This window comes from Phacochoerus africanus, chromosome 5 (genome assembly GCF_016906955.1).
Source record: "Phacochoerus africanus isolate WHEZ1 chromosome 5, ROS_Pafr_v1, whole genome shotgun sequence".
Lineage (NCBI taxonomy): Eukaryota > Metazoa > Chordata > Mammalia > Artiodactyla > Suidae > Phacochoerus > Phacochoerus africanus.
Window position 1 is genome coordinate 12,404,577 of NC_062548.1, and position 24,855 is coordinate 12,429,431.

Here is a 24,855-nt window from a genome sequence, read left to right on the forward strand (position 1 = left end):
GGAATCAGAGCTACAGCTGCCGGCCTACACCACAGCCATGACAATGCCAGATCCGAGCCGCGTCTGCGACCTATACCACAGCTCACGGCAATCCTGGATCCCTGACCCACTGAGTGAGGCCAGGGATCGAACCTGCATCCTCCCGGATGCCAGTCAGATTCGTTTCCACTGCGCCACAGTGGAACTCCAATGTTCAGATTTTTAAACAGCTTCATCAGAATCTTTTCACGTCTTCCTCCAAATGTACCTGTGCTCCCCCCACCCCACCCCCCAGTCCTCTTCTCAAATTCCAAATGGCTGTTAAGGTCATGCAGGGTCACTACCACTATGACAGGGTTCACTCTGGAGTGACAACCTCCGTAGGACCTGGAGCGGGGGCAGCGCCATCCAGGTTGCCCTGGGCCCATGGAGGGTGAGGTCGGCAGCCTCTTCTGTTCAGCTGCTCCTTGTTGTCCGGTGGGACTGCCCTCCAGTGCCCTCGTGGGGATGTGGGGAGGGTGGTGGACAGGGCACATCCCGAGCTCTGGGAAGGACCACCTGGAGCTCACCGTAGTCCACTGTGCGTGTGACAGGTGGCTCCCTCCCCTTCTCCCCACCCTCCCCAGTCGGGGTTGGCCCAGCATGTAGGGTAGCATGTGATCCTCAAGGGTCCCCCTAGAAGGATGCTTTGTGAACAGCAGGCCCCTCTGGGCGGGCCCCTTGTGCCTCCTTCAGGGGTCAGCGGGGCCCGGTCACATCTGTCCTCGGGGGTGAGGAGCTTCGCTCCGTCTTTTCCATTTTCTTGGCCACTCAACCTTGAGATGTTCGAGCTACTCTCACTTGGGCGAGGTTAACAGGCTTAGAAACGCATCTAGTATCAGAGTTTTCCTTTTGGAGGTTTTTGTCATGAAAATAAGCCAAAATAACAAAGACTGTGTACTTAATTACAACCTCCTGCTAATCTCTTCCCCCATCTGTAATCACACGCTAACTGTAAAATATTAAATGTACAAACCAAGGCACACTCCTTCATGGCGGCAAGCTCTTTGGTTTTCAGTTCAGGCGCCAGAGAGAATCTCTTTCTTGTATCTGTTCTTTCATTCACCGTGGGGATGAGGTAAATATTAATAAAATCATTACTGCCCTGACAGCTTTACCTTTCTAGATGGGGGAGAGGGAGATCTAGGAAGCTTCTAGGTTGCCCCGAGTTTCTGTAAACCAAGATCCCTTGGAATGGGTAGAAGCTTTTCTCATATGCATTATACTCTTGAAATTAAGAGTATGCTCACTAGGGAGTTCCCGTTGTGGCTCAGCAACTGACATCCATGAGGTCGCTGGTTCGATCCCTGGCCTCGCTCAGTGGGGTAAGGAACCAGCATTGCCATGAGCTGTGGTGTAGCTTGCAGACAGCAGCTCGGATCCCAAGTGGCTGTGGCATAGGTGGGTGGCCGCAGCTCTGATTGGACCCCTAGCCTGGGAACCTCCATGTGCCACTGGAGCAGCCCTAAAAAGACCAAAAAAAAAAAAAAAAAAAGGCTGACAAACCCGTTGCTGATAAGCTTGTGGGTCTTTGAGTACAATGACTGTGGGAATAAATTCAAAATTAGCATGAACCTGAAAATGGAATGTTCCATACCCTTTAGCCCAGGGGTTCCCCTCCCAGGCATGTATCCTGGGGAAATAAGCGCCACACAGCATGACAGTTCATGTATGGTACACAGGTAAGAGAATAAAGCCACAGGTCGGGGGAGGCAGAGGAACGGGTGGTTCACGGCCAAAGCAAAGTGCCATAGATGGCTGGGGTGAGGGGCAGGTGGGCTGCCCGTTCGTATCTTGAGTGTCAAGGACGGGAGACAACTTTACAGATGGGCTGCAGCGACTTTTTTTTTTTTTGTCTTTTTGTTATTTCTTGGGCCGCTCCCGCGGCATATGGAGGTTCCCAGGCTAGGGGTCTAATTGGAGCTGTAGCCACCAGCCTACGCCAGAGGCAGAGCAATGCAGGATCCGAGCCGCCTCTGCCACCTACACCACAGCTCACAGCAACGCCAGATCCTTAACCAACTGAGTGAGGCCCGGGATCAATCCCATGTCCTCATGGATGCTAGTTGGGTTTGTTAACTGCTGAGCCATGACAGGAAATCCTGTAGTGTCACTCTTTAAGAAACCTAGAGAGATAGGTTCCCTAGTTACATATTCTCTAAGAACCTTCGATCTTTCTTTTTACCCCATCTAATTATAGCTACTTGGCTATTGATCTTGACTTTTTTTTTTTTTGTCTTTTGTTGTTGTTGTTGTTGTTGCTATTTCTTGGGCCGCTCCCGCGGCATATGGAGGTTCCCAGGCTAGGGGTTGAATCGGAGCTGTAGCCACCCGCCTACGCCAGAGCCACAGCAACGCGGGATCCGAGCCACGTCTGCAACCTACACCACAGCTCACGGCAACGCCGGATCGTTAACCCACTGAGTAAGGCCAGGGATCAAACCCGCAATCTCATGGTTCCTAGTCGGATTCGTTAACCACTGCGCCACGACGGGAACTCCTGCAGCGACTTCTAGAATGTCGTATATGCTTCTCAAGTTGCATTTTTCTAAAAAACCATCACTTCCTGTAGCTTTCAGGGATCTGTGACCCCAGAAGAGTCTGAGCCCTGGCGCTGAGTTCTTAGAGAACGGCTCCTTTTCTACCTCGATACCTTGCTTCTCTGACGAGTGTGTGCACAAACCAACACTCTGCTGTGAGCCCCAAAGCCAAATAGCCCCTTTGGGAGTGATGGAAACTGGAAATAGACAGTGGTGATGGTTGCAAAATATTGTGAATAATTCGTGTCGCTGAGTTGCATATTATAAAATGTTTAAAGTTGGAACTTCCCCTGTGGTGCAGTGGGTTAAGGATCTGGCATTGCTGCAGCTGTGGCACAGGCCACAACTGTGGCTCCGGTTTGATCCCTGGCCCAAGAACTTCTGTATGCTGAGGGCGCAGCCAAAAGAAATGGTTAAAGTGGTGAATTTTCTGTTGATATATATTTTGGCACGATATTTTAATGGCATAATATACCAGGAACCATTGAATTGAAAAAAAAAAAAATGGTGTTCCCATCATGGCTCAGTGGTAACAAACCTGCCTAGTTTCCGTAAGGACGCAGATTCAGTCGCTGGCCTTGCTCTGGTTTAAGGGTCTGGGGTTGCTGTGGCTGTGGTACAGACTGGCAACTTCAGCTCCAATTTGACCCCTGGCCTGGGAACCACCATATGCCACAGGCAAGGCCCTAAAAAGACAAAAAAAAAAAAAAAATTCACTGGCATTTACACAGCTGGACATGAAATGTCTAGTTTTTTAAAGCTTATTTTCTAACTCACAGCTGAATGGCCTATAAGTAGAATAGAACTGGGAGAGATTTGAGAATTGCCCTGCAAGGGAGCAGGGTCATCCTTCCACTCAGGTCCAAAAGGTTGAAGGGCCTGTTTCTGTGGATAGAAAACGAGCTCCAGGAGGGTCCAGGAGGTTTCCTCGGTGCTGCTGTGGATGCACCTGAGTCTTTGCCCGTGGTTGGTGGTCACTTCAACACCTGCCGTCGCTAAGAAAGGCCCATGACAGAAGCCGGCATGTGGATGAGAGCTCCGTTCCCACCAGACCCTGGAGTTTCTGTGTCTCCACGGGCAGGAAACCCCAGGCAGGCGTGTAGCTGAGGAGCGGCTGGAGACCCACTCTGGCTTGTCCCCGTGGGTGAGGAGGGTCCAGGCAGGCGGTCCCAGCCAGGACTTGCACTCATGGGTGGTGAAAAGACAACAGGCTTTGGATTCTGTTCACATCCAGCTTACCTCTAGGATTCTTAGTCTACGCCCTTGCCAAGGTGTCCCTGGCAAGTGTTGCCGTGGGCCTTACACGTTGCACTGCCCCACGTGGAACGAGGGAGGCAGCGTGCGTCACAGGTGCAGTTCTGCAATTCAGATAAGGTTGGCTTTAGTCCTTGTGTCACAGTTTGCGGTGGAGACAACTCCTGGCACTCTGCCCAGGGCTCTCGGGTCCCTGCGCTACCCTTCTCTCCCACAGGGTGGCAGCAGAGGGCGCCCAGCCCCTGTGTTTCTGTTTCGGTTCTGGCAGGGCCTCCTGGGGGCACTTCCACTGCGGCTGGACTGCCTGGCCGGGTCTGGGACTTCTGGGCCACCCCAGGCTGGGGCTGAAAGCCTGGCCCCAGCCGAGACGGGCCCCAGAGCTCGGGAGCCCAGGCTCTGAGATGCCAGGCAGGTGGGGGTTGAGACCCTCATGGGGTGGCGTGCCACTAAGAGTTCAGTGGCCTTGGACAAGGTATTAGGGACACATAACAGGAGGCCCTGGAGAATGCGCGCTGCGTGTGGGGCACCCACCTCTCAGCACCGTTCTCACCTCTGAAGGAAGTGCCCAGAAGTGGGCAGCAGGTGGAGGGCCTGGGGGCTGGGCCCTAACTGCCCTGCTTTCCCCCCACCCCGCCCCGGGCCTGCCGCCTGCCTGGGGCCAGCTCCACGCCTCCACGAGCCTCCTCTGGAAAATGGGGGTGAGAAGGCTCCCGGGACTGAAGGAGGAGCCGGGATTGTCCTTCCTCTGTCCTCCAGCGTTGTCTCTTCACCTCAGTGGCTGTCCTCTCCATCCATCTCTCTTTGTCTCTGGCTGTTTTTTCTCTAGAGGGCCGCACCCACGGCGTGTGGAAGTTCCCAGGCCAGGGGCCAGCTGGAGCTGCAGCTGCCGGCCTGCACCACAGCCACAGCAACGCCGGATCCGAGCCACATCTGCAGCCTACACCACAGCTTGTGGTAACGCTGGAACATTAACCCACTGAGAGGGGCCAGGGTTTGAACCTGCATCCTCTTGGATACTAGTTGGGTTCTTAACCCCTTGAGCCACAATGGGAACTCCTTTGGCTCTTTGTTATTATTATTATTGTTTTTGTTTTTTGTTTTTTACCTTTTCTAGGGCCTCACCAGTGGCATATGGAGGTTTCCAGACTAGAGGTCCAACTGGAGCTGGAGCCGCCAGCCGACACCACAGCCACAGCAACGCGGGATCCTTAACCCACTGAGCGAGGCCAGGGATTGAACCCACAACCCCGTGGTTCCTAGTCGGATTCGTTAACCACTGAGCCACGACGGGAACTCCTGGCTCTTTGTCGTGTCTGGCCTGGCTTGCATCTCTCTGCGCCCATCCACCCATGCCCCGTGGGTGTGGGTGTGGACGTGTATTTCTGTGTTTCTGTGTTTTCAGCGTGTCTCTCCGTGTCTTCCCACTCTTTGTCCCTGCCTGTGCGTGATATGCAAGCAGCCCTGTTTCATGCTTTCTCCCTGTCCCCCTCTGTCTCTTCCCCTTTGTGAGACGTGTGTGTGTGTGTGTGTGTGTTTAGTGTGTGTTGTGTGTGTGTCCGTGCACGTCTCTCTCTGCCTGATCGCCTCCGTCTTGGTCTCTGTCTCTCTCTGTCTCTCTCTGTCTCTGCCTCTGTGAGAGCCGAGCCTGTCCGGCAGAGCAGCGGATGTGTGAGGGATGATTCAGTGGCTGACAGGAAGCCCGCCGCCTTGCCTGCTGCCCGCCAGTGTCTGTGGCGTTGGCATCGGCTCCGGCAGGTGTGTGGGCTCAGGATGAGGTGGCCGCAGTGAGGAGCGCCTGGCTCTCAGGTAAGCCTTTCCCAGGGGTGCCTGGAGCCTGGCCCCAAGGCAGGGGTCCTGAGCTGTCCCCAGACACCCCACAGGGGATGGGAGTGGCCTCGCTGGCCGAGCAGGAGCACTTGGCTGCCGGCTGGGGGTGGGGGTGGGGGGCTGGGAAGAAGCCAGGCCGCCCGGCACCCCCTCCCTTGGCCCCGGCACTGTCCTGGCGCCCCTGGCTAGGGGGCCCTCACCCCAGACCCTGCAGCACTAGAGGTGCAGCTATTTCTGGGGCTCCGGCTACTCTCCTGCCCCCATTTTCCCCAGCCCAGCCCGCACAGCCCTGGGGAGTCCCAGGGCAGCCGCTCCCCGGGGCAGGCCTGTGAGCCTGAGTTTCTTCATCTGTATAATGGGACTGGAGCTGCCCTGCCACAGGGCTATGGGAGGTCGGGTGAGACGCTACAGGCGGGCAGGCCCAGGTCCTGCCCTGGGCCAGGGAGAAGCGGCTGTCCCGGCCGTCCCGAGCCCCAGCCAGCTCGCTCCTGTGCGGCTGGAGGAACTACAGGCCCTGGGCTGCTCGTGGTGGCCGCTCTGTTCACCATCCCCCACCCCTGCCCCAGAACAAGGGCTGCCGTCCGGGCCCCTGCACCTGCCGCTGGAGCGTAAAGAGCCTCCATTGGAGTCCTCCTGGCCTCATCGGAAGGCCAAGGTCATTTGGGAAAATGGAGCAGAGCCCCGCGGATAAAGCCTTCTCAGGGCTTGGGCCGGACCTCTGGCTCCCCCCTTAGCCCCCAGAGCCTGCCCTTCGGCCCTAGGGGTCCCAAGTTCCCCTTCTCCAGCATGAGGAGGGCTGGGAGGCCGGGCAGGAGGGCCACCAAGGCGCCTTGGGGATGGGAGGTGGGTGCTGAGGCTCGCTCAGCCCAGCCCTGAGAGCTTTTCCGCCATCGGCTTGTTGCAAACCTTGTTCATATGAAAACTGCCCACTTCCCTTTCTGCTATTTTGGCCCCGCAGGCCACGGGCTGAGGGCCTCCCCTCCCCACCCCACCCAGCCCTGCCGGCCCCTAGGGGCCCTCCTGCGGCTGCGAGGCCTGGCTCTGCTGGGGCCCAGCCCCTCCGCCTCCCTGTCCCCTGCCCACCTGCTCTCAGACCTGGATGGGAAAGTAGGAAAGCGAACAGACTGATTCCGTCTAGGGGGCAGCCACAGAGGTTTTCCTCAACGAGTCTCTTTTAAAAAATATTGTGTACATCTTTAAAACGTCCTATAAGGAAGGATTCACGTAGCAGAGTGTAGGCCCGGGCGTCAGCCCACCCTGGGAGCGGATCCCGGCTCTGACCGCTCAGCTGTGTGACCTCAGGAGTACACACCTCTCTGGGCTTCCCTCTCCTCCCTGGGGGTGGGGGGCTGGGAAGAAGCCAGGCCGCCCGGCACCCCCTCCCTTGGCCCCGGCACTGTCCTGGCGCCCCTGGCTAGGGGGCCCTCACCCCAGACCCTGCAGCACTAGAAGTGCAGCTATTTCTGGGGCTCCGGTGCAGCTCTGGGAAGGCAGGAGCTGGCGTCTCCGAGGTGATGCTCTGCCTGTCTTGGGCAACTGGGGGGCCGGGCAAAGGCCACACTCTCCTTCAGATCCCAGCCCCTCCCAGGGTCCCCACACAACGCCCCCCGCCCCCGTGTTGGGCAGTTGTTGAGGGGGCCTAGACCTGCAGATCTTGGGGACCAGGCAAGGCGGGTTTCAGGTAGGGTTGCCTCATACTGTACACTGCAGGCCGTCCAGCCAGCTCTGGCCCCAACAGGCCGCGGCTGCCGCTTTCCATCCTTTGGGGACCGTGGTGCTGGCAAGTCATGGTGCTCCCAGCCAACTGTGCCCCACTAGCCTGCCCTAGCACCTTGCAGGCGTCAGCTCAGTGCTGGGCCTCACACGACCAACCTGAGGGTTGAAAGTCATTTCCCCGGTTTAACAGGGGCGACCGGAAGCCGGGGATGCTGGGCCAGAATTGGAAACCTTATGCCCTGCTCCCTTCCCTCATGCACGGCCAGGGGTAGAAATGGGCTCGGGCTGGGGGCACCCCGAAGTGTGCGTCTTGTCCCAGGCAAGGCGGCTTTCTGACGGGCGGGGTCCTCTGGGAGGGAGGGCGGCAGAGGTCAGCAGCCCGGGTCCTGGGGCCTCGACCCCCAGGACAAGAGTGTGGACTTGCTCCGGGGTCTTAAGCGAAATCCGGGAGTGGCCAGGGCTGGACCCTCCCCCTGGCTCTTGCAGGGAGCATCTGTGCGACAGCCTCTCCCCGTGTGTCTCTGCCTGAATCTCCTCGGGGGCAGAAAGTCTCTGTCTTGACCAAAGGACGGAAATGTCAAAGGTGGGAGCTCGAGGGACCCGTCCAAGCAGCTGGAAATAAGACACTGGGCAATGTCTCTTCTGAGCCAGGCCAGACAGGCTCATCCTCCCAACAATGGTTTGAGGAAACACAGGCTTGATCCCCATTTTATAGATGAGGAAACTGAGGCCAAGAGACTCTGAGGCAGGGGCAGGGGTCCCCACTCCAAGGCCAGGTGCTCGCAACCTCACGCTCTGGCGGGGGCGGGGAGCAGACCCCCCAAGTCGAGGGAGGGAGGAGGGTGTGTGGGCCCAGAGGGCCGTGCTCAGGCTCCGAGAGGAGGGAGGGCCGAGATCCACTCGGCCACCATCCTGGGCTGACCAGGTCATCTTTCTCTCCTGTGGGGGCCGCCAGGTCACGAGGTTTGGAAATTCTCGTGTTCCGGCTGACTCATTCGGCGTTTGGGGGAGGGAGAGGTGGCTTCTCCATGTCGCAATCATGCGTAGAGAATCCTCCTTTTCATCCCGGCCGAGTGGTGAGGGCCCAGGGGGCGCAGTGCGGGCCTCGGGGGAGCCCGGAGCAGGAGGTGGGCAGTGCAAAGCTCGGCTCTCCCCAGGCCTCGCCTTCCCCAGCTGTGAAGTGGGGAGAGGCCCTCCTGCCACGTGGCCGAGACGGGAGGAGCAGGTGTGCGGAGCGGACCCTCAGCGGCGTGGCTCCATGTGCCCACCACCGGGCACGGCCCCCTCCAGACCCCCACTGCCCTCGGCTCTGTCCCTGGCCACTGCCAGGGGGCTGAGCCTCTAGAGTTGCAACAATTCTCCTTGGAAGGCCCCTCCAGAGGGCCGTACTTGCAGGCCCCAGGCCCTCCTGTGTGGTTGTCTGTGGCTTCGCTGAGGCCTGACAGTCACAGCGTGGCCCCAAGACCAGCCACTGACCAAGAAGTGGCCTCTTAGCCCACCTCCCACCACCAGACAGCAAGGTCCCTCTGCCCGGGCAGCCTTCTTCCCCTCAGACCCGCCGCCTCCTCCTCCTCCGAGAAGCCTTCCTGACCTCCCCCCCTCCTCCCAGCTCCCGGGGCAGATGGGTGTTTTAGGAATGGAGATCCCAGCCCCAGCTTCCACGGGAGGCCGTGGATGGGAGCGGAGAAGAAGCCTAGGGTGGGTGGGGGTAGGGGGGTTCCTGGGCAGAAGGAGCCACAAACTCCGAGCTTGTGGAGTTTGCAGGAAGCAATAGGATGCAGTGGGTGGAGCCAGTGTTGGATCTGGAGGCTGGAGTTCAAATCCCGTCCTTCCCCTTAGCAGCTGAGGGATCTTGGCTTCCGCTTCTGTTTGTGAAATGGAGCAGGGCTCTCCCTCAAACGGCATTTGGGTGCACCAAGCAAAGGCGTGTGTGGGAGTGTGCACACACCTGTGGTGCAGTCTGACGGGTCTCCAGAACCTTCCAGCACTTACCAAGTGTTGATGATGGCCCTGGGGGTACGGGGTGCCGGTCTGGGGTCACATGGGGGAACAGGGCTGGCTCTGTTCCTGCCTGGTTCTGGAACAAGGAGGGAGGGTGACACTGCGCTCAGCCGCGGGGTTGTCAGAGGACAGTGGGGGTCAGAAACCTGGGGTCCCCCCCACAACAACCCCAGCTCAAGCACCCTTGTGTTGCAGCCCTGCAGGTAGAGTGGCCAGGAGTGGACATGGGCCCAGAGACAGAGCTGCTGTGGCCGGGGGCGGCCCTGCTGCTGCTGGTGGGGGCCGCGGCCGGCCTGTGTGTCCGCTGCTCCCGCCCAGGTAAAAAAGGCTGGGGTCGGTGGGCAGGAGGGAGGGGAGGGGTACCCAGACCTGGCTGCCATCAGAAGGGGCAGCTGGATAAGCCTTAAGAGGCAGAAGGGAAACCCAGGGGCCCAACCCCTAAATTGCCTGAAGGCAGTGGGTCAGGCTCACTCTGGGCTTTGGTTCTGTAGGGTCAAGGGCCTGTGTCTCGGGCAGACAAATGGAATAAGGGAAGGGAGGCTGGGGGGCACGCGGCGCCGGCCTTCACGCTCTGCTCTCCTAGATAAGTGGTCAGGTGGCCCCGGTGATGGGCGGTTCAGCCCCCGCATCCGGGCTGAGGCCACAGGGCACGGGGCAGACAAGAAGAGGGGGCCTCGGACCTCACTTTCCACCTGACGCGGGGATGCTTGCTAATCTGGTCCTGTTCTTGCAGGTGCAAAGAGGTCTGAGAAAATCTACGAGCAGAGGAGCCTGTGAGTGTCTCGGTGTCCCCAGCCCAGTGACTCTGCACCCCCCGGGTGAGGGTGTCCCTGCCCCCACCCTCATCCCTTCACTGGCCCCTCCTCCATGCCAGGCTCTAGTGGCTCCTTAGTAGTTAGGGGAGGACAAGGGGTGATCAGGGGTGCCCCTGGTCCGGAAGGGCTTTGGGCAGAGGGCATGTCACACCCCAGAGAGCCCAGGAGCATCTCTGGAAACCCCCGCTGTGACCCCAGCCCAGGGGAGCCTGCTGTGCCAGTGCGGGGGGCTGACAGAGGAATCGTGCCTTCCTGGCACAGTGGGGGCCAGAGACGGGCCGCTGTGTCCAAGAGTCCCCAGGAAAACGCTTAAAGGACCTCAGAGGAGGATGTAGGCGTGTCCTTTGGGGGATGAAGGAAGGCCAGACCTAGGAGGTCGGAAGCACTTTTAAAGAGATGGGGAGGGACGTAGCGATTAAGGATTTGGTGTTGTAACTGCTGTGGCACTGGTTCAATCCCAAGCCTGGGAACTTCCACACACTGTGGGTGCGGTCAAAAACTAAAAAATAAAAGAGAAGAAGGGGATAGGGGATATTCCAGAGAGAGAGACACGGGGACGAGTGGGGGCAGCTGCCGACATGCGGCCAGGGTAGCCCTGACTTGGGGGTGAGATGGCAGGTGCGAGTGTGTCTTGAGGAAGGTGAGCTGCCTTGGGAGGAAGGAGGCCGTTGACTGTGAGGAGAGGCCTTGGGCCTTTGTCCTGCGGGCCAAGGGGAGCCACAGGAGAGCTGGAAGCTGGGTGGAGCTGGACATCACACAGGGTCACTGGCCCCAGGCAGAGTGGCAGGACCCGGGCGGCATGGAGTTCCAGGCACCCTGGGGACAGGCTGGCGGCTCTGTGAGCCCTGGGAGGGTCAGCAGTGCTGGGCGCTGCAGATCAGCTTGGGGGGGGCGGGGGTGCTCCAAGAATAACCCCCCGCCGGCCAGGAGGGCAGTGGCGTCCTCTCAATGCCTGGCGGAGGACTCCGAGACCCCGGTCACACACGTGCACAGGCCTGCACGCCCACTCACACCCACAGGCTCCCCAGGCGCCTGCTCATGCGTGCACTTCTCACACGCAGAGCATTTGCTTGCACGCCTGGGCAGGCACTCACATACAAATTCACACACACACACACACCCTCTCTCTCATTTCCTTTTGCAACTGAAAAACCACAATGAGATTTGAAAAGAGAATTTTCCCATCCATGCTCACCCCTGGGGCCAGGGCTGGACCTTCCCAGGCTTTGGGGGCCACTTGGTCCTCTGGATCACCAGCCCACAACCTCCACCAGGGGTGGGCTGGGCTCCCCTGGCACCCCCTCCCCCCGCTCCCCTGCCCCAAGGTGAGCACCCCAATCTCTCCCCCCTCCCCTCCTCCCTTAGTCCCTGCCCACCGCAGACCCCAATTAATCTTAGAACTGTAGACAGTCAGAGCCACAAGTTAAAGCTCGTTACGTGTGAGGCAGGAAAACCGGGCTTGAGTGGGAGGAAGTGGGAGGAAGTGGGAGGGGAGACTTGGACTCTCCCCCGCCTTACTTGGGTTTAGTCTTCCCCACCCATGGGTGCCAGGCCTAGTTCCCGCACCCCTTCCTCTGGGAAGCGATGCCTGACTGACTCTCTTCTATGGCTTTAGGGCATCCTTCCTAAATCAGATCACCCTGACCCCCAGCCCCCAGGAACTTCTGGAAGGCTGGCCAGGTCCCCATTCTGGTCCAGAGGAGGAGCCCAAAATGTTTTAACAATTATCTCATCTCCTCCACTATCCTTAGGGATGGTTTTTGTTCTCAAGGGCACTTCATGGCCCAGAATGGCAGCTAGAGCTCCAGCCCTCATCTCCGCATTCCATGGAGAAGTAAGAATGAAGGAGGACAAAAGGATGTACCTCAGTTGGCAGTGCCTCTTTTAAGGAGCTTTTCTGAAAGTCCCAACAACTGTGGCTTGCATTTCATTAACCAGAGTTTTGTTAGTGGTCACACCTAGAGGCAAGGGAGGCCAGGAAATGCAGTCTTTTTAAAAATATTAAGGTAACATTGTTGTTTTTTTTTTTCTTTATCTTTTGAGGGCTGCACCCGCAGCATATGGAGGTTCCCAGGCTAGGGGTCTAATTGGAGCTATAGCCGCCAGGCCTACACACAGCCACAGCAACATGGAATCCTTAACCCACTGAGCGAGGCCAAGGATCGAACCCGCAACCTCATGGTTCCTAGTGGGATGCGTTTCCATTGCACCACGACGGGAACTCCAGATAGCCGTGGTTTATAACATTACATATTTCATGTGTACATTATGTAGAAACTAATCTCACTAACGAAACTTTAGTTTCCATCTGTCACCATGCGGCTGGTCCCCTTTACCCATTTTCCCCTCCCCTCCCGCTCTGTATCTACATGTTTTTGTTTTGTTTGTTCATTTATCTTTGGTTTGTTTGCTTTTTATAATCCACATATAAGTGAATTTTTCTTTCTCCATCTGACTGACTTAGCCTAATACCCTCAAGGTCCATCCATGCTACAAATGGCAAGATTTCATCTTTTTTGTGGCTCGGTATTCCATTATGCATATGTACCACATCTTTAGCCATTCATCTGTTGATGGGCACTTAGGGTGTTTCCATATCTTGGCTATTATAAATAATATGGCAGTGAAAACAGGGGTGCATATCTCTTTTCAAATTAATGATCTCATATTCTTTAGCTAAATAGCCAAAAGTGGCATGGCTGGATGACATGGCAGTTCTATTCTTAGTTTTTTTGAGGAATCTCCATATTGTGTTCCATAGTGGCTACAATTTACATTCCCACCAGCAGTGTGGAAATTTCCCTTTTCTCCACATCCTCACCAACACTTGTTGTTTATTGCCTGTTTTGTTTGTTTGTTTTGTCTCTTTAGGGCCACACCGTTGGCATATGGAAGTTTCCAGGCTAGGGGCCAAATCAGAGCTGCAGCTGGCAGCCTACGCCACAGCCACCGCAATGCGGGATCTGAGCCACATCTCTGAACTGCACTGCAGCTCACAGCAACGCCCAATACTTAACCCACTGAGCAAGGCCAGGGATTGAACCCTCATCCTCATGGTTCCTAGTTGGATTCGTTTCCGCTGCACCACAGCGGGAACTCTGGGAAATACATTCTTTTAGATGAGCATGTGGCTGTTTAAATAAAAATGAGGGTTCTGGGAGTTCCTGTCATGGCAAAGCAGAAACAATCCAACAAGGAACCATGAGATTGTAGGTTTAATCCCTGGCCTTGCTCAGTGGGTTAAGGATCCAGCGGTGCGTTGTGGTGTAGGTGGCAGACGAGGCTCAGATCTGGCATTGCTGTGGCTCTGTTGTAGGAAGGTGGCTACAGCTCCGATTAGTCCCCCAGCCTGGGAACCTCCATATGCCGCAGATGCAGCTCTAAAAAGCAAAACAAAAAAACAAAAAAACAGAAAAATTCAGGGTTTTATTTCAAAGGAATAAAGAAGCACTGGGGATGCTTTTAGATACTAAGCTGTGTCTGCTAAGCCTTGAAGTTGCCTCCCCAGTTATTGGGGAGGAAACAGTGTGTTTGAACACCTCAAGAGGGCTGTGCTCGCTAAGGGATGTTAAACGCCCCTGGGGTGGTAGGTGGTGGCCACAGCCTCTCTGTTGCTCCTGGCTGAAGTCACTGCCGTGTTCCTGAGCAGCTGCCCCAGCTCCCTGCCCACAGACCCTCTTGATCATCTCCGGGGGTCCTGGGGAGGCTGTGTGGGGGGTGTGGGTCTGGCTGGGAGCTGACTCCAGCCCAGGACCCTGTGAGAAGTGTGGGCTTTCAGTGGGCAGGCAAGGGAACATTCTAGAGAACAGGGGCACTGGGAAGCACTGGGTCTGAGTGCTAGAGGGCTCACTCCCCTGGCTACTCCCCTCCTCACTCTCACCCTGGTCCGTCTGTCCTCCACTGTCCTGTCTCTCTGTCCCCCAGGGCTGTGAGAGGCAAGGCCATGGCTCAGAACAGCTCCTTGTGTTTTTAGGGAGAATCAGCAGAGCTTTGCAGTGGCCCGGACCTACACCTGTGAGTCCCCAGCAGAAGGGTCTGGGGCCTGGGCTTGGGGTTGGGGGTGTCCCTATCAAAGTCCCTTTTGTCCCCATTGTTCTGAGGCTGTGGCCAGGCCTGATCTGGGGGATGATGGGGTGAGGAGGCTGTGCTGGCCTGGGAGCCTAGCCAACACCCCCTCATCCTTTGCAGTGGTCAGGGAGGCCTGGCCAGAGCCCCTGATGGACACGGCCTCCAATGTGACATCAACAAGGTAGGCATGAGTCCCACAGGAGGCAATGAGGAGGGCGCTGGGGTCTGCACCTGACTGAGCCCAGGCCAAGACCATGCTCCTTCCTGGGCCCTCAGAGCCCCAGTTCTGATTCTGAGGGCCCCACCAGGGGACTGTGGGGCTGGCTGAGACCTCCAGACCCCCAGAAACACGGCGGCCTCCTCCCAGCCCCTCCTCATCCCCTGCCCTCACCCCCTGTGCAGGAAGGACAAGCTGCTGCAGTTCTCCCCCAGCCTTGAGGGTGAGTGACCTGGGACACGGGGGTGGGAGCAGGGCCAGGTGGGGCTGAGACAGGTGAATATCTGGTGGGACAGGTACTGAGCAAGAGGCATTCCCAGGGAGATGGGCTGATGGGCTGGCCTGGGGGGTGGAGGGGACAAAGCGCAGGAGAAGGTGCGAAGATGGGAAACGCCTGGGAAAGGCCGGCGCTAGGAGGGGGCGGGGCTTGGGAGCAGCCTGAGCCAATGGGCGGGGCCTTTCTTCCAGATCCCGACTCCTCCAGGTACCAGTACTTCAGCAAAGGTAGGGGGGCTCCGGGGAGGAGGGGGCTGCCCTGGGGCCCCGGAGCCCGAGCCTAGGCCTAATTCTCGCCTCCTCCCGCAGGAAGCAGACCCAGATCAGATGCAGTCTACATGTGAGCGGCCTTCTCCGGGCCCTGGCCACCTCCTCCCCGCTCTCGCCGGCCCCTGCCCTTGTGTGAGAGCCGCCTCCTGCCCTGGAAGCCGCTGGCTCAGGCGGGCTTTTTGTAGCGTTGTTTCCTTTCAGGTGGTCATGGCTTTGTGGGGACAGGGATAAGGACGGGGCCCTGTTCTGGGGAGGGGTCGTCTGGGGGCTCCTTATGCTGCATCACCCAGTGAGAGACGAGTTACTTGGAACCTCAGGGAGGAGGGGCCCCCAAGACGTGTCGTCTCGCGGTTGGGCAAATGGAGGCCCAGGGCAGGAGGCCACTTGCCTAAGGTCACACGGTGAGGTGGCTGGAGCCGGGCGGCCACCTCCTCGGTCCAAGGGAGGCTCGGGGGCCTGGGAAGCAGGATGGAAGGATTTGGGGAGACCCTTGGCCGAGCCCCCATGGGCTCCTGGGGGAGTGACGGCTGGAGAGGCCCTGGCCTCACTGCCTCCTCAGGGAGCGCTGTGTGTGTGTGTTTTCTTGCCAGAGACCCCTTGGCGACCGAGGATTATTACAACTGGGGGCAGTCCCAGAAGCCCTCGGAAGGTGAGGCAGAGGAGGAGGAAGGGGAGAGGGAGGAGGTGGCTTGGAAGCTCAGCTTCAGAAGCCACACCTCCGGGGCGGGGCCAGACGTGGGCGGGAGGACGCGGAGGGGGAGGCGGGGCCTGGGCGCGGAAGGAAGGAGGAGCCGGGAAGCTGAGCGGCGGGAGCCAAGGTCCCGAGGAGGGAAGGGAAGGGTGGAGGCAGGGGTAGGACGCGGTTGGTGGGGGAGCCAGGGCCGGGGCAGGGGGCGGCCTGGGCCCCTTGTCATCCAGGTACCCCCTCACGGCTGGGCACATGTGGGACCTCTGAGGAAAGCCCTGGGCGGGGCAGCCTTGCTGACTGACGCGGAGCCCTGCAGGCTCTGGGAATGAGGAAGCCTAGGCTCTTAACACCTTTGCTCTTCAGAAGGAGAAACTGAGACCTGAGGGTGGGCAGGGCCTCAGGCCGGGGTCCTGCCTGGCCCAGGCTGGGGGGGGGGGGGGGGAGGCAGGTCCTCTTCTCCCCGGACCTCCTCTCCCCGGCCAGGCTTCTAAACTGGGGAGAAGCACTCACTTCTCAGAGTCCCTTTGACACAGGTAGACGCTGCATGGGGTGGTGTGTAGAGGTCAGCTTCTATGTTGGGGGGCAACGCTGGGGTACCAGGCTCTGACATGTCACAACCAACCTAGGCCCCTCAGCCCACCCCTCTGGCTTAAGGGTCCTGCCTCTGGACCAGCTTAGGCCCAGTTCCTGTTTCTCCTGGGCCCGCAGTGGCTCTCCCTGCCCCTCTTTGTCCAATAAAGATGGGCCTCCCGCCTCCAGTCCTGGGCTTGACTGCGCCCTGCTCCCTAATCTCTCCTCCCCAGGGCACTCAGGGGTGACCGTGAAAGGCCAAAAGAGCCCAGGGTGGAGGCTCCTGGAGCCAGACCAGTGCCCATTAAGAAGCTCGTTCAGGAGTTCCTGCTGTGGTGTAGCGGGTTAAGGATCTGGCTTTGCTACAGCTGTGGTGTAGGTCACAGCTGAGGCTCAGATTCAATCCCTGGCCCGGGAACTTCAATCTGCTGCAGGCTGAAGGGCAGCCGAGAAAAAAAAAAAAAAACAGAAGCTTGTCCAAGAGAATGGCCCTGGGGGACCCAGAGGACCTGGGGCTTGGTGAGAAAGAGGGAGGGAGAAAGGGCCAGGCCTGTCAGCAGGGCCGACCAGTATCCTGCACCCTCTCCCCGGCAGATGACGATGACACCAATTCCTATGAGAATGTGCTCATCTGTAAGCCACCGAAAATCGAATCAGGTGAGGCTGCCTGCTAGGGAGCTGGAAAGGGAGGCTGGCCTCCTTGGCCGGGCCCATCCGCACGGTTCACCACTGGGATCCCAGGAGGAGGCCCCAGCGGTCCTGGGCGAGCGGGAACACACTCGGGGTCCTTCTCTCCCCCGAGAGGGGTGCCCAGAGAGGATAGGAGCTGCCCCTGTGGAGGGGTGGCCGTGGCACCTCATTGGCCCAAGGCCATGGTGGCTGTCCCTCTGCCAGCCCCTCTCTGGTGTTCTCTCTGCAGGGGACGAGGGGTCTGAGGATTATCAGAACTCGGCATCCATCCAGCAGTGGAGGGAGTCCAAGAGAGTCGTGGGTATGTGGCCAGAGGCCCGGTGCTTGGAGGGGCCTGGCCTGGGATGGACAGGTGGGGCCCAGAGGTGGGGGCTGGAAGGGGCTCTTAGGGCACCTGGCCTGCGTGGGCGCCTCTCAGCCAGTCCAGCTGATTCCACTTGAAGCTTCTGGTGCATCAGCAGCTACAGGGACTTGAACCATGCCAGGGCCCCGTGAGCAGGCCCGTGGCCTCCTGGCCAGCTGCTTGGATGGAGTCACACTCGCCCTGCTCCCAGGGCAGGACAAATCCCACCGAGGACAGGACAGACAACAGACCATCCGGCGTAGCCTTTCCCAGGGGCTGCTTTGTGGCATCTGCGGGAGCAGGGTGGGTGTGTCCGGGTGAGTCACCTCACCATTCACCCGCTGGTCCGCAGAGCCTGTCACGAGGGAAGCACCACCCTCCCCGGGAGGAAGCCCAGACGAGGAGCCCGATTACGTGAACGGCGACGTGGCGGCCACCAAAGCCTAAGGCACACCTGGAGGAAGGTACAGTCCAGCTGGTGGGCTGCACAGGCTCAGAGTCTGCATTGCAAGGGAGCAGCCGAGAGCTGGAGGAGCCAGGGTGGGGCCGTGGGGCAGCACCCACAGCTGCTGAAATAGGGTGGCTCCTTGGGCGCTAGGCTTCCGGAGCAGTCCCCACCCACCCTGCCCTCCCCCTCCTGTGGCTGCGGCGGGGGGTGAGGTGACAGAGCCACGGCAGACACAAGGTCTCAGGCCCTGGGGGCATCAGGCAGGGCAGGCTAGGCTGGTGAGTCGTGGGGTGAGGGGGTCGGCTCCTGATGGGGCTCTGCAACCTTGGTGAGTGACTTAACCACCCAAGACCTATCCCCTTGCCTGCATCATGGAGCTGCTGGGACCCGCGTCTTGGGGAAGACACCACACAGAAAGCAGGACCCAGTAGGACTTGCCCTGTTGGACTCGGGGACAGGATGGGGGCAGGATCGGGTGTGAGGGTGCCGAGTGCTCACACACAGCATCTCCTGGCACTCCCAAAGGCACAGAGCAGGCAGGCCACCTGCTGAGGTCACACTTAGAGTGAGTGGAGGAGGGGACGGACACCCAAATGCTCAGATGTTGGAGGCCTGGGCCCTTCGAGAACCAGCTACAGGATCAGCTGCAGGAGTTTGAGCCCATTGTGCAGAACCTGCTGTTTTTTCATTCACCTAATACCGAGCATGACCTGGCAAGTCCTGTCTTAAAGGCTGGGGACACAGTAATAAACAGAATACTCACAAATCCCTGTCCACCCAGAACTGCCATTGTGGGAGTTCCCGTTGCGGCTCAGTGGTAATGAACCTGACTAGTATCCATGAGGATGTGGGTTTGATCCCTGCCTTTGCTCAGTGAGTTAAAGGGTCTGACATTGTTGTGGCTGTGGCCGGCAGCTGTGGCTCTGACTCGACCCCTAGCCTGGGAACCTCCATATGCTGTGGGTGTGGGTGGCCCTAAAAAACAAAAAGAACTTCTATTCTGGTGGGGGAGAGATAACAGCTAACCAGTCTGAAGATAACAGAAAGGAAGCGCAGCTTATCAGGCGATGGTAGAAGGTGGGAGGAACGTGGGTTGGGGAAGTGGTGCTGCGATTTAAGCAGGGAGGCAGCCTTTGGGAGCTCCCCTCCTCACCCCTCTGGGGGAAGGACACCCAGGCGGAGGGGCTGGCAAAGGCCCCGCAGGGGTGGGGGAGGTGGGCAGGGCCGGCAGAGGTCATGGGGTGCGTGCGGCAGGGGAAGGCCTGGAAGAGGAGAGGGACTTGGTGTTGCTAAAGGGTCACTGGCTGAATGACATGAGTACATGGAACACGGAGGGGGCAGGGAGGCCCACACGTCCGGGCAGGAATCGAGGGAGGCGGTGGTGGCCCAGGGCAATGCTGAACGTTCTGTGATGCGCTGGTGGAGGGTGCCAGGCCTGGGGAGGAGGTGAAGAGATAGGCCTGCAGGGGTTTGCCGCTCACTGTGGGCAGTGGAGGCCTGCGAGGCTACAGGCCGACTAGGTTTGTGGGCAAGGCTGGTTCATTTCTGGGCCTGTTAGGTTTGGAGGTGCCCTGCAGGAGGAAGCAGGAAATGGGCCGTTAGAGATCTGTGCCTGGATTCAGGGAGAGGGCAGGGGTGGAGAGCTTATACAGCTGTTTTAAAAAAATTATTTCATTGAAATAGTGACATGTAGTTGATTTACAATGTTGTTAGTTTCTGCTGTAAAGCGCTTCATATGTATATAGAAATAATTGATATACATAGGTACTTTTTCACATTCTTTTCCGCTGTGGTTTATCACAGCACACTGAAGAGTGTTCCCTGTGTTCCTTGCTGTTTATCCATCCTATAGGTAACAGGTTGCATCTGCTAATCGCAAACTCCCAGTCCTTCTCTCTTCAACCCCTACTCCCCCCCAGCCATAAGTCAGGTCTGTCTGTATTTCTGTTTCACAGATAAGCGCGTTTATGTCATATTTTAGATTCCACATATAAGTGACATCATGTGGCATTTGTAAAATAATCTCTAGGTCCCTTATGTTGTGGCGAATGGCATTATTTTGTTCTTTTTTATGACTGATTAGTTTTCCATTGTGTGTATCTACCATGTCGTCTTAATCCATTCACTGTTGATGGACATTTAGGTTGTTTCCACGTCTTGGCTGTTGTGAATAGTGCTGCTATGAACACAGGGGCGCGTATTGTGTTTGAATTAGAATTTTCTTGGGATATATGCCCAGGAGTGGGATTTCTGGATCACATGGTAATTCTATTTTTAGTTTTCTGAGGAACCTCCGCACTGTTTTCCATAGTGGCTGCACCAGTTTACATTCCCATCAACAGTGCAGAAGAGTTCCCTTTTTTTTTTTCCCTCTTTTTAGGGCCGTACCTGTGGCATATGGATGTTCCAGGCTAGGGGTCTAATTGGACCTGTAGCCACCGACCTACGCCACAGCCACAGCAATGCGGGATCCGAGCCACGTCTTCAACATACACCACAGCTCACGGCAACGCTGGATCCTTAACCCACTGAGCGAGGCCATGGATCTAACCCACAACCTCGTGGTTCCTAGTCGGATTCATTAACCACTGAGCCACGATGGGAACTCTGGAAGCATTCTTTTGGACACATCCTCTCCAGCATTTGTTATTTACAGATTTTTTTTTTCCTGATATATTTTTTTTTGGCTGCACCTGTAGCATGGAGAAGTTCCCAGGCGAGGGACTGAACCCATGCCACGGCAGATACTTGAGCTACAGCTGTGACAACATGGATCCTTAACCCACTGAGCCACCAGGGAACTCCCCTTTCTGACTCTTTTATTTGCAGATTTTTTAATAATGGCCATTCTGACCAGTGTGAGGTCACACCTCGTTTTAGTTTTGATTTGCGATTTTCTAATTGTTGGCCATGATGAGCATCTTTTTGTGTGCCTGTTGGCCATGTGTATGTCTTCTTTGGAGCAATGTCTATTTGGATCTTTTGCCCATGTTTTGATTGTTTTTTTTTTTTTTTTTTCATTGCGTTGTATGAGCTGGTTGTCTATTTTGGAAATTAAGACCTTGTCAGTTGCATCATTAACAAATATTTTCTCGCAGGCCATAGGTTGTCTTTTTGCTATTTATGGTTTCCCTTGCTGTGCAAAAGCTTGTAAGTTTAAGTTCTTTTGTTCATTTTTGCTTTTATTTCTATTGCTTTGAGAGGCTAAGAAAACACTGCTATGATTTATGCCAGAGAATGTTTTGCCTGTGTTCTCTTCGAGGAGTATTATAGTCTTGTACCTTGTATTTAAGTCTTTAAGCAACTTTTGAGTTTATTTTTGTGCAGGATGTGAGGGTGTGTTCTAGTTTCACTGATTTCCATGTAGCTGCCCAGCTCCCCCAACACCACTTGCTAAAAAGACTGTCTTCTCCATTGTATATGTTTGCCTCCCTTGTCAAAGATTGACCATAGGTGTATAGATTTTGTTCTGCGCTATCCTGTTCCACTGATCCATGCCTATTTTTGTACTGATACCACACTCTTTGGATTACTGTAGCTTTGTAGTACTATTGAAGTCTGGGAAGGTTACGTCACCTACTTTGTTCTTTTTCCTTAGGAGTGTTTTGGCAATTCTGGGTCTTTTATGGTTCCATATAAATTTTGCAATTATTCTAGTTCTGTGAAAAATGGCATGGGTAATTTGATAGGGATTGCATAAAATCTGTAGATTGCTTTGTGCAGCATGGCCATTTTTAATATCAGTTCTTCCAATCCAAGAGCGTGGGCTATCTTTCCATTTTTTGGAATCATCTTCAATTTCCTTTATTAATGTCTTATAGCTCTCAGCATATAAGTCTTTCACCTCCTTGGTCAGGTTTATTCCTAAGCATGCGATTTTAAAAGGGATTTTTAAAAATTTGACTTTTTATATATTTATATATTTTTTAGGGCTGTATCTGTGGCACATGGAGGTTCCTAGGCTAGGGGTCAAATTGAGCTGTAGCTGCTGGCCTGCACCACAGCTCACAGCAATGCTGGATCCTTAACCCACTGAGCGAGGCCAGGGATTGAACCTGTAACCTCATGGGTACTAGTCAGATTCATTTCCACTGAACCACAATGGGAACTCCTAAAAGGGATTTTTTTTTTAAAGTCTTTTTGCCTTTTCTAGGGCTGCTCCCACAGCATATGGAGGTTCCCAGGCTAGGGGTTGAATCAGAGCTATAGCCACCAGCCTACACCACAGCCACTGCAATGCGGGATCTGAGCCGCATCTGCAACCTACACCACAGCTCACGGCAACACCGGATCCTTAACCCACTGAGCAAGGCCAGGGATCGAACCTGCAACCTCATGGTTCCTAGTTGGATTCGTTAACCACGAGCCACGATGGGAACTCCATTTTTTTAAATTTAATTATTTTTTAACTTTTTCTGGTATCCCATTGTTAGCATAAAGAAATGCAACTTACATCTGTATGCTTATCTTGTATATTCTGCTATCTTGGTGCATTTGTCACTTCCAATGGTTTTTGTGTGGTCTTTAGGGTTTTTTATACATATGTCACCTATGCAGCTTTTTGAGATGAAAGAAATTAGAGTATGTTGCACGCTGACAAATGACATGAGAGGTTCAAGGCTATGGCTGTGTGAAATTTACACCCTGGATCCCACACAGAGAAGGGTCTGAATGTCACAGGTTGGCGTCCACACCGGCGGCCTGATCCCTGTGCTCTAGTAGGTCGAAGTGCAAGGCCAAAGGCAGAGTGAAATTAGGGCCTGATACCCTGGGTCAGGGTCAGGTCCCTTCTCAGGTGTAGGGGAGAGGACGCGGTTTGATGGTCCCGGTTACAGGACACATGCCAGCAAAGGCCACCGCCACCATGCAGAGGGCATTTCTGCACCCAAGGCAGGTCCAAGCAACCCGGGCCTCGGCCAGGACCGATGAGCAGTCAGGGTTTCCAAAAAAAAGCAGCTCTTGGAGTATGCTTAAGGCTGCTTGAAGGGCGTGTTCTGCACTCCTTGGACCTGCCCATCACTGTGCATCCTCCTTTGACCAGGGCCGGTCACTCGGGCTGAGGCGACAGTGTCGGGCCAGGCACACCTCTTTTTCATTAACCCTTTGCCTCTTCTTTGAAGGAGCCCAGGAACCATTTATCATCACCCCCCCAGGATCCCTTCTCCAGAGCTGCTCAACTTCTAGACTCTCCCCAGCTGTTCCTGGAGGACCACCCATCAGGCCACCGGGCACCCAGCCCAGGAGCAGACACTTGCCCAGGAATGGCCCTCTGACCAGCTCCCGTGGGCGGGGCAGGAGCCTGGCACCCAGGGCAGCTCCCACGGTGGTATGATGCCCAGGACTTTAGGCGGTAGCATCTCCTTAACCACACTTAAAATGTACTACATGGGTGTTTGTGTCCTTTTTTGCTTTGGATCTTGATCCCAAAATTGCTTACTAATGTCAGTTGCTGGGATTTTTTCGTGATGGATAAGCTTGTACAGTTAACTTATAGAGGTGGGACTGTATGCAACGCTCTGCGCCTCTGGGCAGAGGTCTGTGTCTATCTGGTCTCCTACAAGCATTACAGGTACTAAACGTCAGCAGTTAGGGGAGTCCTGTGTGCCCTTCTTTGTTGACTGATTTCGAGACGCGGCCCTGAGCCATCCTGATGACCCTTGGGTGGGAGCGTCTGCTGTGGACGGAGAGCGTGTCGGTTCTGGAGAAAGGCAGGCAGACCCGAGTGGCCCTGAGTGACGTCACCTGGATGCCCTAAATCCTCAGCTGATGGGGCAGAAACGTGACTGTCTCATGTGAAGGGCAGGGGCCCACGTCAGAAACACGAGTCAAAATGCCTCATCCAACCAAAAATGTCTCAATAAACTGTTCCAGTTTAAGAGCAGTGACCCTCCTGTCTCTTCCTCCTGCTTTGCGCAGAACCTTCTAGGGGAATGAAGGTCAGGCCTCTTGTTTCACAGAATCGGACCCAGAGGCCAGGAGAGAGGGCTGGGGACAGAACTTGGTCCCTGGGTCCAGCCCTCGTTCCAGATGTTGCATCAATACTATTTTTTCCCCCCTTTTGTCTGTTTAGGGCCGTACCCATGGCATACAGAGGTGCCCAGGCTAGGGGTTGAATGGGAGCTAGTTTCGGGCCTGTGGCATAGCAACACAGGATCCGAGCCTCATCTGCAACCTCCACCACAGCTCCCGGCAATGCCAGATCCTTAACCCCCTGAGCAAGGCCAGGGGTTGAACCCGCATCCTCATGGATACTAGTTAGGTTTGTTAACCACTGAGCCACGACGGGAACTCCTCAAAACCGATTTCCCCTAAGAAGGTGTTAATGCTGCACGTTGGGAAATTAGGAGAGACACCCAGAACTCAGCTGCTGGGCCTCGTTCTCCCTCCCGCCGAGCAGGCCTGGCCTCACAGTGCGGGGAGGACGGCTCAGGCCTGAATGCAGATGCGGCAGGGCTGTGAGGGGCTCCAGGGGGAGGGGTCGCCCCGCTGTCCCTGAGTGTGGGAAGCTGGGGGTCTCACCTCCATGACGGGCACACGGCATCCCCTTACCCCACAAGGATCCCGGGGCTCCAGGCAAGCAGAAGACTAAAAAGGCAGCCAAGGCAGTTGGTACAGCTCTCCCACACCCATCTGGAGGACCTTCATTCCCCCCCCAATCAAAAGGCGAACCCCCACAGCCGGTCCCCTTGGCGCCTTTCCCTCGGCCGTTCCACAGCGTGCTCTGGGGACGCCTAACCCTGCCTGGGGTTGGCCTCAGAGCAGATGTGGGCACGGGGTAGGGCGCGAGTGGGAATGCGGAAGGAACAGGCTGGCCACGTGCTGATGAAGCTGTTAAGACAGAGGCTGAGGATGTGAAAGTTCACGCTCTCAGTCTCTGCTTCATGTCTGCTATTTTTTTCAGAATTTTAAAAAATGGAAAAAAACGGCACCTTGCCCTGCCACCCACCCCCCCAAAGGCAAGAGAAACAATTCTACAAATTAATACCAAATTCACTAGGAAATCCTCACACAAAGGACACGCAGCTGCACAGACAGGGGGACCTGGCAGGTGCTCCCGGGCCTGTCTGCGCCACCCTCCTCGGCCACTCTGGCCAAGTCCCTTCTGAAGGGCTTG

General features: G+C 56.3%; 1 protein-coding gene across 3 annotated transcripts; it reads left to right on the plus strand.

Moving 5' to 3' along the window:
• The first annotated feature begins 5,089 nt into the window (after window positions 1-5,089).
• Window positions 5,090-23,626, plus strand: LAT2 (linker for activation of T cells family member 2). 3 transcript variants are annotated; one of them, XM_047779887.1, is made up of 13 exons: window positions 5,090-5,618; window positions 9,552-9,674; window positions 10,090-10,129; window positions 14,145-14,185; window positions 14,360-14,420; window positions 14,642-14,679; window positions 14,925-14,960; window positions 15,042-15,072; window positions 15,593-15,651; window positions 16,855-16,917; window positions 17,180-17,251; window positions 17,646-17,757; window positions 22,862-23,626. In XM_047779887.1, the coding sequence occupies exons 2-12, from the start codon at window positions 9,581-9,583 to the stop codon at window positions 17,738-17,740; spliced, it is 630 nt and encodes a 209-aa protein (XP_047635843.1). In that variant the 5' UTR covers window positions 5,090-5,618; window positions 9,552-9,580; the 3' UTR covers window positions 17,741-17,757; window positions 22,862-23,626. The 3 variants fall into 3 exon arrangements, with proteins under 3 accessions (XP_047635843.1, XP_047635844.1, XP_047635841.1); XM_047779888.1 differs by lacking the exon at window positions 5,090-5,618 and adding an exon at window positions 7,745-7,938; XM_047779885.1 differs by lacking the exons at window positions 5,090-5,618; window positions 15,042-15,072 and having other exon boundaries at window positions 14,925-14,940.
• The last annotated feature ends 1,229 nt before the right edge of the window (window positions 23,627-24,855 follow it).

What these genes read in the sequence shown, in the direction of transcription:
- LAT2 (XM_047779887.1), top strand. Translation starts at nt 9,581, where the DNA reads ATGGGCCCAGAGACAGAGCTGCTGTGGCCGGGGGCGGCCCTGCTGCTG. An exon ending in AGATCAGATGCAGTCTACAT is followed by an intron (nt 15,073 to 15,592) that starts GTGAGCGGCCTT and finishes TTTTCTTGCCAG; the next exon opens with AGACCCCTTGGCGACCGAGG. An exon ending in GCCACCGAAAATCGAATCAG is followed by an intron (nt 16,918 to 17,179) that starts GTGAGGCTGCCT and finishes TTCTCTCTGCAG; the next exon opens with GGGACGAGGGGTCTGAGGAT.